The sequence below is a fragment of the Poeciliopsis prolifica genome, unplaced genomic scaffold (assembly GCF_027474105.1).
Source record: "Poeciliopsis prolifica strain line A6 unplaced genomic scaffold, Auburn_PproV2 SCAFFOLD041, whole genome shotgun sequence".
NCBI lineage: Eukaryota > Metazoa > Chordata > Actinopteri > Cyprinodontiformes > Poeciliidae > Poeciliopsis > Poeciliopsis prolifica.
This window is the reverse complement of record NW_026562416.1, coordinates 3,552,003-3,566,496: the sequence shown is the minus strand read 5'-3', so window position 1 is coordinate 3,566,496 and position 14,494 is coordinate 3,552,003. Positions and strand designations below refer to the sequence as shown.

General features: G+C 37.8%; 2 protein-coding genes across 2 annotated transcripts; one reads left to right on the top strand and one right to left on the bottom strand.

Moving 5' to 3' along the window:
• Positions 1 to 4: 4 nt before the first annotated feature.
• On the top strand, positions 5 to 6,039 carry necap1 (NECAP endocytosis associated 1). The gene is made up of 8 exons (XM_055055383.1): positions 5 to 128; positions 1,417 to 1,517; positions 1,785 to 1,889; positions 2,527 to 2,608; positions 2,766 to 2,874; positions 3,294 to 3,441; positions 3,719 to 3,815; positions 4,197 to 6,039. The coding sequence occupies exons 1-8, from the start codon at positions 34 to 36 to the stop codon at positions 4,249 to 4,251; spliced, it is 792 nt and encodes a 263-aa protein (XP_054911358.1). The 5' UTR covers positions 5 to 33; the 3' UTR covers positions 4,252 to 6,039.
• Positions 6,040 to 10,764: 4,725 nt separating this feature from the next.
• Positions 10,765 to 14,494, bottom strand: si:ch211-171h4.3 (serine/threonine-protein kinase SBK2). The gene is made up of 5 exons (XM_055055279.1): positions 14,196 to 14,494; positions 12,392 to 12,536; positions 12,112 to 12,314; positions 11,785 to 11,946; positions 10,765 to 11,658 (listed from the first exon to the last, which is right to left on the bottom strand). Exons 1-5 carry the CDS (start codon positions 14,199 to 14,201, stop codon positions 11,035 to 11,037), a joined length of 1,140 nt encoding a protein of 379 aa, XP_054911254.1. The 5' UTR covers positions 14,202 to 14,494; the 3' UTR covers positions 10,765 to 11,034.

Genomic DNA, 14,494 nt, shown 5'->3' with positions numbered 1-14,494 from the left:
CCACGGTCCTCCCACATCAGTAGTCGGGATAAGATGGCGGCCGAGGGAGAGTACGAGTCGATTCTGTGCGTTAAACCAGATGTCAATGTTTACCGCATCCCGCCTCGTGCTTCGAACCGCGCGTACAGGTAAGCCAACACCTGCGAGGTCAAGGCAGAACTACTGGAAGGGGTTTACTGGTGGTCCTACATTCACATGTGCACCAAGCCACAGAGTTCCTCTAATGCAAGTGAAACTGTAGAAATTCAGTTTTATTTATTTTCTGTTTAAAACACGTCCCAGTTGTGGGAGAGCTCCATGTTTGGCTTCTTGCGTGACGCGCTGTGCGGTGAAAGGGTTCGGGTTGTTTGTCGTCATGCTGCCTGGATCGATGCGGGCAGTTTGCCAGGACAGTTCCTGATACTCTGCTTAGGTTGGAACTGATTGTTGGAACTGCTGATCCGGGAAACACTTTGAAAACTAAATCGAAAGTCTGTTTTCCTTTCATCATCACCTTCAGATTGCTGCGTGTTCATCACGCTGCATGGGCGGAATCCCCATGTGAGGATCCTGAGGGCAGAAATTGAAACTTGGGCCTCAGGCTGTTCTGAGGAACATTTTTAATCTGAAAAAGATTTTTGTGTTATCAGAACCTGTGCTAATTTCAACATTTCATTTTTGCTGTGCAACAAGATTGTGAGGCAAGATGATTTTTATTTTTTTAGATAAATAATCTCATTATATATGGGAAGAATCAGTCAATTTTTGACAGATCCTTAAAATCTAGCAAGGATACCTAATATTATAACAGTGCAGAATATTGTTTAAATACTTATAAGATTAAAACATAAGTAATTTAAAAAATATATAATTTGTCACTATCAAAAGGACCTTGGATGAAACGGATGAATGTAGCAGCAGGAATAACAGTAAACCCCTGAACTTATTTTCAGGAGTTTCTCTCCTGAAATAAAGAAATTGGACTGAATTTAAACAGAAATGTTAAGTATAATAAAAATATAACTTTTTTTTATATTGAAGAGAATCACATACCATGTAGCTAATATTTATGTTTTTTTTTTTGTTTGTTCTACATTTCTCCAAAATTAAAAAATAACAATAATCACCGGTGTCGAGGGCCTTTTGGAAGCTCTAGACACGTCCCAGAATTTAAGTGGGGTGTGTTTGTTTTTTTTCTGTTTATCTTTCAGGAAAGTAAAATGTTTATGAAGCTCAGTTCTATTTGGTGCTCATTGTTTATAATATATTTTCAGATTAAAAATGTTCACAGTTCATACATCAGAGCAAAGTAATGCCTTGAGTTAAGTCATTTTATCGCTGCACTTTTGGGGAAAACTGGATAATCATGCTGTTAGACTGTATAATCCCAGCAGACCTGCAGCTCTGTGACTGAGCACCACGACCGTTTGTCTGCAGGGCTGCTGACTGGAAGCTGGACGCTCCGGACTGGTCCGGTCGGATGAGAATAACGGCCAGAGGAACAGTAGCATACATCAAACTAGAAGACAAAGTCTCAGGTTGGATATGAAGCTTGTTAACTTGATGTTTTCTGTCGCTCTGAGTCGGACTCCTCGGGTAGTGGAACTCCTGCTGACGCTGACATTTCCACAGAGAATGGAAACACAACTGTGTTAAGGTCACACAAACTCCATGCACATTACATTGCGGTCATTGAAAGCATGTGCTTTTGACACTTATACAGTTTGAAACAAATAAGCTGTGCAGATGAACTGGAGCAATTATTCCTCTGCAGTTTTTAACACATGTGCCCTGTGGTGCTGCAGGGGAGCTGTTTGCCCAGGCACCTGTGAAGGAGTACCCCGGTGTTGCTGTGGAAACTGTCAGTGATTCCAGCCGATATTTTGTTCTGAGGATACAGGATGACAGCGGTGAGGATACTGACTGTGCCCCGTAAAAGTATTTACACCCCTTAAAGGTTTTCCCAGTTTGTCATGTTACAACCACAAACTTCTGGGTATTTAATTTTTTATTATTTTTTTTGTATTATCAATTCAAAGTAGAGAAACTTGGTGACATTGAAGGACAGGGCTGCATGTTTAGGGTTGTTTTTCCAATTTGAAGTTTTTGTTCTTTTTGTTCTTCAAAAGGTTTTTATTGCAGGATTTCTGCCAATAACAGCATTTGAAAATGGAGAGAAAGTCACATTTTGGTCTCACCGAATCACATTTGTTGTTTCCCTTACAAGGTTTATGCAAACATAGGACTTCTTTATGTTTCATAAATAGATTTTTATAGCTTTTGGATATTTTGAGTCTAATTAATTAGGTGACTTCTGAAGGCACCTGATTGCATTGGATTTTATCTTGAAGTAACGAGATGTTAGGTAAATACATTTGATTTTGTTTGTTTGTAAAATAAAAAGATATATTTTGTCATGGATGGATGGATGGATGGATCAGGGATTATACATTCTTTTTGCAATGCATTGTTGGTCATTTTATCCCAGGTTCCTATTTGAAACCTGAAAACAAATCCACATTTTCACACATCATCTGTTGCATGCAGGCCGCAGTGCTTTCATAGGAGTTGGCTTTGGGGACCGAGGAGACGCTTTTGATTTCAACGTCGCTCTGCAGGATCATTTCAAGTAAGCAAGAAGGTTCAATGTGCAAATATATGTTCAGCTTCAAAAAAATGTTAAAGAATAAAATTTTTGTCTAAACTTCCTTATGATCTGATAATGTAAGTTTTCACAGTTTTTTTTATTCGAAGTGAAAATTCTTTGTGTTTCTGGATCTTTGTAGGTGGGTGAAACAGGAGAGTGAAATCAGTAAAAGCAACCAGCTCGGGGATTCAGGACCAAAACTGGATTTGGGTTTTAAGGAGGGACAGACAATCACACTGAATATAGGAGTAAGGGAATATCTGGATTTTCCTTGATTCCTTGATTTTTATAAAAAGTTAAGCTAATGCTGAAGCCTTATTTCTGGAAACCCTTAATAAAACATAAAGTGGTACTAAAAATACAAACTAATGCAGTTCCATTGATAAATTAGGTATAACAGTAACAGAAATACATCTAAGATACACAATAAATATGATCCTTGTCAAAACTTTTAATTGTTAAAATGTTTTGAAAACAAACACCAGTGAAACCAGCTATGGTACTGTATTTAATATCATTGCTGATGATCAAACTCAGTTTTGACAACTTTGTTTTTTGTTTTTTTGCAAAGTTTGCAAAGTAATAAATTAAATTTCTGACCATAAACATGCTCATTTCTTTTCTCTCTTCAGCCTTTAACTTGGCCTTTTCTTTGTTCCACAAACAGCAGGGTAAAAAGAGGGATAAGCCCCGTCCACAAGGCTCAGCGGGGGTTGGACTCCTGCCGCCACCACCTGGAGGGAAGATCGCTCCACCTCCTTCGTCTGTCTCATCAAACCACAACACAGTTCCCCAGACAGCTGGCATAACTACAGGTTAGCAGCACTGTGCTACAGCTGCACCACGACTATATTGTATACATGAGCTCATATGAAAACTAATTGAAGGAAAAATGAATAATCTCTGTGCATCAGAGCTGGCAATCATGGAAAAATCGCACCTTGTGCAGCTTTAACCTACATGAGTAACCCATTTTCTCAGTCAGTATGTTAATTAGAGAATATTTGTCTTCCGGCTGCATGAAATACATTTTAGAAAGTGTGTCATCTGTGAGCTGCATGAAATGATTTCCATATTTTTTGTTTCTTTCAGGCTGCCTCTTGGAGTTGGACAGCAGTAACTCCAACACAGTGGTTCAGTCCAATCAGAACTCAGATCTACTCTGGGGAGACTTTTCAGCTCCAGCAAGGTAGACCATGACTTTCCTGTGTTGGAGATTTATTCTTATTATCTATTTATTTACGTATTTATTTATTGGCCATATATATAAATATGGCCAAATATCTTGCCACATTTTTTTCACAACAAATGAAGTTAAGAGGGTTTTTAAAATGATTTTTCAGTGGTCTTTTTTTTTTTTGTCCGGGTGTCAATACGTTGATAATACAACAAATAAAAATAATACATTTGATGATTTTGTCATTTCATTTTTATATTCTATTCTTGTCATAATTTCACAAATTATGATTATGTATTTTTAATCTTCAAAAAGAAAACTGTTTGCTTTTATTGTGGTGTTTGGAAAAAAAAGACAAAAAAACTGATCAGCTTGTGTGTTTTGGACTTCCAGTTCTGTTCCTGCTCCATCAACGACTCAAAGCTCCACAAACTGGATCCAGTTCTGAGCCGTCGCTGCTCACGTCAGATGCAATGTTTCATCTCGCTGCATTCGTGTCCATGGCTTCCTGTGACCCTCACTGAGAGTATCTCCCACACCATCACCCTCAGAGCAGAGATCACAAACCCCATTGTTCTGACAAAGTGTGTATTCCCCCTTAAATCCTGCTGACAGCAAATGAAGCATTAATGACTTAAAGCCATGAAATTATATGAGCCATCTGCAACAATATGTAAGGGCTATGTGGCAGGTGTTACTCCTTCATGTGTTTACATCAATTCGCCTGTAGGGGTCCCTCTGGGCAGAGCTTTCTTTTTTTGGACCGAGATGGATTTACATTTTGTCTGTATGATAGCGCCCTCTGCTGGCACCAAAAAGTCAACAAAAATGTCAACAAATACAGATTCTAAGCGTCCTTTTAAAATAGCTGAAAATATGCAAAAAGCAAAATGAGCAACAGAAAAACACTAATATATGAATATGTCTATATTCAGTTAGGATTAGCTCTTATTTATTTATTTTTTGAAAAACAAAATTGGGGAGATGTCCTCATAGACATACAGATACATCAGTATTTATATGGGATTATTAGGTCCATAAATTTATGGTAATATAGTGTAAAATTATATGTCAATGTCTTACAGTGTTCCCCTTTCTACATCCATCCACTTTCCAAGTGTTTTTTCCATCTTTACTCTGTATTTTAAAGAAGCACATAAGTTAAATAAAATATGGAATAACCTTATGTGCATCTGCTGCTCAAAACGAATACATAATCTCATGTAATCTGGCGAACATATTGACTCAGAGGAAAAAAATATCCTTCAGGAAATCATAGGGAGGCTCTTCAGTGGTGGTTATTGTCAAGTCGTCAAGTCGCTCTGCTTTTGGCATTTAATGCTTTCGATATCATCACTGTCACTCAATTGTGAAATTTAATTTAAAGGAAGCAGTGCTGCTACACCTTTTAAACATCCCTTCTGCTTTGATTAATATAAGTTTAAAGAAAAAGTGAACTAAAAGTAAAATATATGATTCAGATGCAAGTTTTTTTGCCTTGGCGGGCTGATGTTGTGCTGCACAATAAAACAAATAATTGCTCCACAATTGGACTTGTAAATTTTTCAATGCCCTCTGATGTGTGGAAAGTTATCATAAAAAAGATTTTAACAGTGAAATACCTTGAAGGCTGGACTGCAAATGTGTGAAGTTGTTGCAGAAGGCGTTTTTATTTTTGGTGAAGCTGTTTCCTGTGAGCTTGGACATGAATAAAAACTGGAATGATGGTGTGGTCTGGAAAATTAAACATTTTCCAGTCAGGATTCCTAAAACTCACCAGATGTGTCAACATGTCCTAGAATGAACTGAGCTGTTTGCTGCAGGAGATGTGAGAGGACAAGCCTGAGCACTGGAGGAAAAACAAAATGATTATGTTGCTTCATTCTGAATGTGTCAATGGCAGCAGATGAAATGTTGATCTTCTTGCTCTAAAAGTCTTATTAATTTAAACAAAGTTTACATTCATTTATTTGAATTTTATTATTGACTGTGATTTAAACTTATCTGCATAGATATCGAAGATGTGCTGTGATCAGATCACATAAACTGTAATTGACTGGCATTGAAATATAGGACTGACTCGTTTATGTTGTCTTGTGTTATGTTTACATTACTCATATTGCCAGATCAAATATCATGTCCTTCATTTATTGCTTCTTCCATTCTGGATGTAAATTCGCTGGACTTGATTTATGACCAGTTTAATGAGAGAGAGGCAATAAAACCTTCAAAAGGATGGATGAAGTTTGTACTTTTCTTTAACATTTTTGTACCCCGTCTCCTTTACGTTGATATGTGATAGGGACACACAGACCTGCCACTTTATTAGGAACACCTTGCTGCTATTGGGTTGAACCCCCTTTTGCTTTCATGACTTCCTGTATGCAGCAATAATTCTACTGGGCAAGAGTGACATCACAGGGCTCCATCGTTCCTCTCTATCGAATCTCCATCTATACGCTGTTAGATGGAGATCCGGTGACTATGGAGACCAATGCAATACAGCAAAATTGAGTTTGAAATTTATGCATCCAAACGAGAAGCTTGACTCTGACTCCATTTTTCTCTCAGTCAAGATATTTCAAATGTAAACTATAAAAAGAGGAAGACAAGGCTGAATTACTGCCAGTATGTATCAAATTAACTTTGGTAAGTGAAACAATGTGGTGGAAGAAACTGTTTCTGTGACAACTTGGAGGTTAAACTCTTAACAGTTTGTGTCCAGGATGTGTAGAGTCTGCAGAGTTGTTAGCTTCCCTTTTCCTGATCCAAGATCTTCACAAGGCCTAACAAGTGAAGTAGTAACAGATAAATTATTAACTATTATATCTATATGTAAAGGGTCTGTACTTGTTTTTTTATATTTCAGTTTTTTCAGATTGCAGTGTTTTCTGTTTTCTGCCTTAACTGTGAAAAATACTTGATATTTTAATTTTCTCTAACTTCTAAATACATCACAGATGCAGAATGACCCTGAAGCTAAAGCGGGACAAAATAGCCTGAAAGGTTTTATGAATGAAAAATCCTAGGATATATATACCTACATTTAAATTCTTCAGATTATTCACCCCTATCTGTTCTGGCTGCCTCAAGCTGGCAATAAACACTATGTACTCTAAGAAGCTTGTTAATGAGGAAACGGAGACAGTCATAGTAGAAGTGAGAAATGTTGTGAGACATTCGGACATGACTTCACTGAGCTGCAGCTTTTAGCTCTGCTGACAGACAGAAACAGAGAGCATCAGACAGCTGGACAGACGGCGAGAGCATCCGTAAAGATTCATCAGGAATTTGATTCCTCTGGTTCAGAGTGTGTGATCAACTCAGATCACACACTCAAATGTCAGGTTGCATCTAACCTGGTATTCGTTTACAAAATATGGAATATCATTGTCTCAATGTGATCAGCCTGGTAGTCAGATGATGGGAAAGCTCAGTTTGAGAAGGTTTAGTGAAAAGTTCTTCACATTGGCATTATTTAAGAGTGTGTCATATTTTATTGGTGAATATACTATGACAGTGGTATCTTATTACTGGAGAGTTGCCTCCAATCAACATGGAGCAATTTGCTTCAGACCTGATGTGTGAAAGGAAAATTCATCAGCTCTTCTTAAAGGAAATATGTTCAGAAATCTGGTCACAAGAAACTTGTTGACGGATATAAAACAGTTTGGTCGAGGTCTAAGTTGCCAAACATTTAACCTAATATTACAGGCAATTTATGCATATACAGCCATATTCAATAAATTAGATTGTCTTCAAGTGAAGGTTATTTTGTTAGATTAAAAGCACCTATAAATTTAACCTTAAATTAGACATTAAACATACTTTTTTGAAGCACAAAATTCTGTATTAAAACATTCTTTATTGGTCTGATGTAATGCTCCAATAATAAATGTTTTATTATCTATAAGCAGGAAATCATAATAATTAACAGAAATGAAGACTTGAAAACATCCCTACATTAAGTAATTCATTTATATAAGAGTACATCATATTTTTCATTTAGATAATTTAGCCAAAAAAACCCAAAAACTTCTCAATAATATCCAAACCATTCAATGACTGTATTTTAAGTTTGCATAAATCAGAGAAAATCTGATTTAAATTCAAACATACAGACAATTATTAAAGCTGTTGGTTGTATCATTTCACCCTTGAAAAAGACTAATTCAAATAAATTTCCTATATCAGTTATGACTGGATGAGTGGATATGAATGTCTGACAGGAACTGTATGTCTGGACCTCGGTGCTGTTCTGATCGTGGCTCGGCCCACGCATGCTGTCACACATCCAACACCTCCCTCCAAGCCGCCTCATTTGTCATTTTGATTGATTATTAAAAGTCTAGTTTGAATTACAGACAGACTTTTCTTACTCGCAGCACCACTGCAGCTCTCTGGTTCCTCTTCCAGAGAGCTCTTATTAGCAGCAGTTTCTTATAATGATGCTAAACATAAAACTAGAGCTGAAACTGAATAGTTCAGACCAAAAACTGTTTTTTTTTATGGTTAAAGATTAGATTTAGATTAGATGAGTTAAAACTATTAATTGTATATACGCTTCATCAAGTCTGAGTTTTAACTATTTTGTAAAGAAGAATTGGCATAAAATTCATGTAAGGGTACAAACCTGTAAGAGAAATCCCCCAAAAAATCCACAGCTGCAGTGAGAGGAGGATCTATACAGTGGTTATCTTGAGGAACGAATAAAAATGGATGCCACATTTTCAAATTTATTTATCCAATGAAACTGCTTTGTGTTGGTCGATTTTCCTAAAATCCATTAAACGTTACTGAAATTGTATGGATTCTTGTGCATAAGGAGAAATTCCTGGCTCAGGCTACTTCAAAGGCCCCCAGCTTGTGACTCTGCAAGATCAGGAAGTCGTTGATGGGTCAAACCAGGAGCAGCTGAACTTCATGACTGGTTGCTGAAAAGATTTAGGAGCTGCTGGGTGAAGCTGTAACGGACATGGGGTCAGAGCTAGAAGGCCAAATATTAAAGTCTAGAATTATGACATTTCATCCTGAAGGTGGCTTAAACGCACTCTTTAAGTTGATTTGGATGTCTATTGGGTCAACTTCTGGGACTGTTTGTTAGTTAATTCCTCATCTGTGTCTTTTTATATTTATTGCATTGGTGAGATAGCAATGAAGATACCAAACATGTCAGTCTTTATAGTGCAACCTTAGCCAGTCTATTTGCAACGGTGTTTTCTCTCTGTGGAAGTGATGAAGGAAGAGAACTTGGAGCAATGAAGAGATAACAGTTACAAGATTTCATCCTTTTTTGGTTCTCATTCCGACATGGAATTATGACATAAAGTCAAGTTATTTAAATTAGACATGCTTTCAGGACCTTCTGAAAATAACATTCAACAAGGTGTTAAAGGAGGTGTTTTATTTTTAAGTTTATTTTGAGCTTATATAGTTTTTTGCAGAAGAAAACTCTTCTATGTTTTTGTCTTCACCTCCTTACATTTTATTCTAAGTTGGCAGCAGTTTAACATTCAGCTGTTGCAGATGACCTTTCTTTGACCTTACTCCCACTTCTACTGTTTTTCTCTTTTCAACACGTTTGCTAAAGATCAGATATTTTCTGGCAAACACATTACATGGTAGCCTTTCCCCACATTCTCATTGTGAGAAGCACAGTCAGGATATTAGATTGCTATTTATTGGCAGAGAAACAAGGCGTAGGCTAAAACTACGCCCATCTACGTTATTTCCTGGTTGTGTCATTCTCTCAGTGCAGCTGTGACCTTTACAAAATATAAATGAAAGAAAAAAAGTGATTCCTTTAATGATGGTTATCAAGTCTCAGTGTTTCATGCCAGTTCTGAGATCTAAAAATGATCCGGCGGTTTGTGCTTGCATGATCATTGAGAGTGTGACTTGGCTGGACGATGAGGCTAAAGATTCTGGCACGACTGTGGTGCTGAAAGGTCTTAATGTCAAACTGATTACTGAGTGTCTATTTTTGAAAACTCCTAGGGAAAGCTTTCCTGATGGACTTCACAGTGTGTGGTATATTCACTTTGGTGTATAATCTTACAAACGCACTACAGCGGAATAATAAAATGATTAAGCTGTTAAATCTTAATGTCTTTGATTCACTGAAAACTTGATAAAATTTTTAAGGTAATTTTTTTTGTAAAAAATGCAGAGATCTAACTGTGATTGTAATGAAACTGAACTCTAGACATGTTTCTAGTCGACATAGCACTCATCACCCAGTGTGATGTATTCTCCAGTCTAGATCCAAATATATCACAGAGCTCAACAGACAGAGTCTTACAAGGACATGGTACCGTTACATCTCCACCAAACAGTCAAGATCCACAGGGGTTTGAAGACTTGTCCTCTTTTTGTTTTGTAGATCTGTGTTTCAGTTTAGGTCCTGGTGTGTTTTCTGTGTTTGTTTCCACTGTCTCTCTGATTCACACTCTTCCACAGCTGTTATGGTTTCCTCTGATTAAGCTCACCTGGTTTCACTCTCCACATTTTGATCAAGGTTTCTTGGTTCCAGCCATTCAGAGCAGATTTTCTTTGTTACATTTATTAGGTCTATGTACTTTCCTCCTCATGTGAGTTTTCTAAGTTCCTTGTTTTTGCCAGAATGTTTTCTTTGTTTGGGTCCACCGCAACCTAAAATCCTGCCATTAAGACAAATGATCCTCAAAATTAAATTGTTCAGCAAATTAGCAGATGTTTCAAATTATCTAAAGTGAGGAAAATTGTTTGATACTCCCACACTTTTCTACGACCCATGGCATTTCTTATTAATTTTATTTCCAAAACTTTGGAAATGTTATAGACCTTAGACTCAAATGACCTTCTGCTCTGTCTGTAGTCGTGTTGGGATGCATTCAAAGGTTGCAGGAAGTTGGTGCTCTAGGACAGGAGTGTGTTTTGTCATTTATGACTGGCCACAACAAAATTACACACTGACAGAGTCTATCATAACTTTGGAGAGTTTATTATGAAAAATTAAGGAAACATACTTTTCCTGACTGCATAGCTTGGTTTCTATGGCATTTTCTACAGTGACTAACTTTTTCACACGTTCCAGATCCCCCAAAATTTATAAATAAATATTTGCTTGAATTACAAAAATTACAAAAATAGAGCTTTCAATATTCATATTCATTAATATGAATATTGGTTAATACATTTTAAAACAGTGCAATGCTAAGTAACAAGCATGACTGTGATCAACCATCTTTGCTCACCGCTCTCCTCTCCCCTCCATCTCTTTCACCGATTTAATTGCAGTCTTTCCACTGTTCTTCTCCTTCTCCTGCCTCATCCTCTCTTTCTCCATCATCCAGTGGTCTCCAAGGTAACTGAGAGCATCCTCAGGTCGTCCTCGAAGTTGTGGCCTGGGGTCGAGAAGCGACTGGAAGAAGGAGCAGGCTAACTGTGTGAAACAGGCAAACTGAGGGGCGACAGGTGAACAGTCCTTCTGTCTGTTTCCGTTCAGATCAGTAGCTCCCTGTGTTTCAGGTTCTACCCACACATCCAGTTCATCATCAGGACCTTTGGCACTCTCAAACCAATCTCGATACTTTGCGTATGAGCAGCAGTCGCTGGCTGTCTCAGCCCAGGGGTGACTGCCGGTGAGCATGGCGTATGTGAGGATGCCCAGCGCCCAGCTGTCTGTGCTGGGCTCTACAGACGCCCAAACTCTCTGCTTCCTTGTTTTCTTTCCATCCCCATCCTCCTGAAAGTTACCGTTTTCGTCATTTGTGCTGCTCCAGCTGTCCTCGTTTCCTCGAGCAATTTCAGCTTCCGGGGTGCAGTAAGGAGAACTATACCAGACCTCTGGGATTCTGGTTCCCCTGGCCTTCACCTTGGGACAAAAAAAAAAAAAAAAAAACAACTTAAATGCCGTATTTAAACAGTTGATTACTGTTTCTTTTGGCAAGACTGTTTTGTAGTGACATATTGTGCTTTAATGTGATAATCCTGGTCTGACCATGCCAAAGTCTCCAAGTTTGACCCATCGACATGCAGAGTCACACAGAAAGACGTTCTCAGGTTTGACATCTCTGTGGACAAAACCAAGGGAGTGGAGGTGGGACAGAGCCCCACACAGCTGGGACACCACCCGCTGACAGCAGTCCTCCTCCATCCCCACCTGTGGAACAGGTGGACCAATATTTCATCTGTCTTTCTGTCCATATTCTCTTATTTCTTACTGTGATCTGACAGTCCTTCATTAAAACTGCTTATTCCTTTGAAACATTGTCCTTATCAGTCTCTTTCTTAGTTTATATGACAAATTAAACACCTCGTTGCATACCTCTGGTGTGATTACATCGAAGAGATCACCAAACAGGCTGGCTTGCTGAGCGAAGACGTAATGTGACGGGGTGGAGTAAGCGATTCCCAGAGCTCTGGTCAGAGACGGATGGGTGCAGAATGACAGAGAGAGATTGTACTCCCTCAGGAAGGAGAAAAGTGAGGTGGAGTCCCGTGGGAAGAGCTTCAACGCCATTGGAGTTCCTGAAGGAAACAGAAGGAACAACATTTCCAAGTTTAGTTTCTTGGAACTGTTTGGTTTTGGATGACTAACTTCTCACCTCTTTTTCTGTGCACAGCCAGCATTACTTTCCCATAAGATCCTTCGCCCAGCTGCTTCAGGACCTGGAAGTGCTCTGACGTGTCCATCGCTGTCAGAGATTGAGCCGTCAGATGGCACATCTCATCCAGAAGCTTTGTGGCAGCCTTGAGAAACAGATAAACAGTTCAAATGAGACTCAGCGAAACAGATGGTCAAAAATCTAAATGGATTAACATTAAAACTGAAAAGTGTATTTAAGGTTTTTAAAGTGGGTTTTTCAATTGGAAAAAGTAGACATTCTCATTCTCTCTGACTAGTTTCGTCTTATGAACTGAAGTCCTGCAACACCTCAGCTCTGATTGTCGCCATGGTGACGTTGATAACATTTATCCACGGACATAAACATGTCTGTTAATAGCCACATGAAATCCTGTCACACACACTGGTCTTGGTTTTGTCTGTTTATGTTTCCACTGCAGCTGGCACCTCTCAGGCCAAGATTAGGTGTCAACATACAGATCCAAACAGAGGCCAGCTCATTACTTGTCATTAGAGTCCAAATCAGAGCTGCAAATGTTCTGCATACTGAGACTGAATTCCTCAGCTTAGGTCACCCAAACAGCTTCTGAAAGCAGGAGGAATGTTTTGTGCTCCTCAAACCTCATTGATGCTGGGTTTATGTTAGCAGAGCAGAAAAACAAAGTCTTTTGTAATAATAGAAACAATCACAGTAGGACAGTCAGGCACAAAAGTAAACATACTGCTGACAGATTTAGGTTCAGTTTTTACCATTATGTTTCTTCTGCTTTGGAATAATATTATGTTTTTCTGAGGCCCAACCAGAGTCCAAACTGGAGGGAGCTAAACATTAGGGCGATGGCAAGGAGGCCTTCCAACTTCAAAGACTTGGATCTCATTACAAAACATAAATCATAAGAATAAAATGAAAAAACTTGCAGGAGGTTAGTGAGCAGTTATAAAAGTTTAATTACTGTAAAGTCAACACAAATGTCCTTTCATTAATGAGAAGAGTGTAGATGATTGTTATACTAGTTTTTTTTTTTATTTAAGTAAAAACTTAAATCTGAATTACTTATTAAGATATTTTGTCTCACTTGCTATGAGAAACACATCTTTGTTAAATTCAATTTAAAATCTGCTAGAGGTATGATCAATTTTGGGAAAAATTTGCAATATATTTTGATGTAATTTTGATACAAGATTAACTTAGTTGCAAGCATGAATTTAATATAAAGAATCTATTTATACTTTGCAATATTTAATATGCTTTTCTCCATAATCTTCTGAAGTTTGTAAATGATGCAATAAAAAAACTGTCAAAAATATTAGACAATCCTTGCAGTCTCAAGTGATGTTTTGTATTTTTTTTTTATCTGCAACTGCTGATAGCTTCTTATTGCAGCAATAAAAATGTCATACTTTCAAACTTTAAGAATATTAAAGCTTTATTTTAACCTGCAATGAACCATTTTGATTTAGATTTCCAGTATTTTTTTTCTGCTTAGCAAATTCATGTTATAATTTTGAAAAGATATGTTGGATGTTTTCAACCGTCAATGTGAAGATACAAGTTATTTTTATTTTTATGTTAGTGCAGTGAATGTTGATTTTTAATTTCTATAATTACTTTATACTGTTTCTGAAAATGTTCTTTAAAAGTGTCTCAAACAGAATCTAAGCACTGGAGACACTAAATATCACTTTTGTCTACAAGAAGTGGACAAACTTATTTGCTGAAAACACACATTATACTTAATTTGCAACATTCATCAGTGACAATAACTGCACTGCTTTCAACTTACTGTCATCTTGGTGTCCTGGTTTGATGTTCCTTTAATCTGACCAACAGAAATCACCACAGGACTTCATGCAGCAGGTGCAGCAGTCAGAATATTTCTCTCCCTGGTTTTCTGTGCTATAATTCTAATAAAAAAAAAACAAGCTCTGAATTCTGGTCTTGATGTATTCAGTTATTCACCAGATTTTGGACTCGATTAAATGCACGTTTTCATGTCTTCAGCAGCTGCTGTTCTGTCCTCATGTCCTTTCCTTCTCCCACCTTTAATCTGCTGCTGCTGCACTGCTGGACAGACCCTGAAGG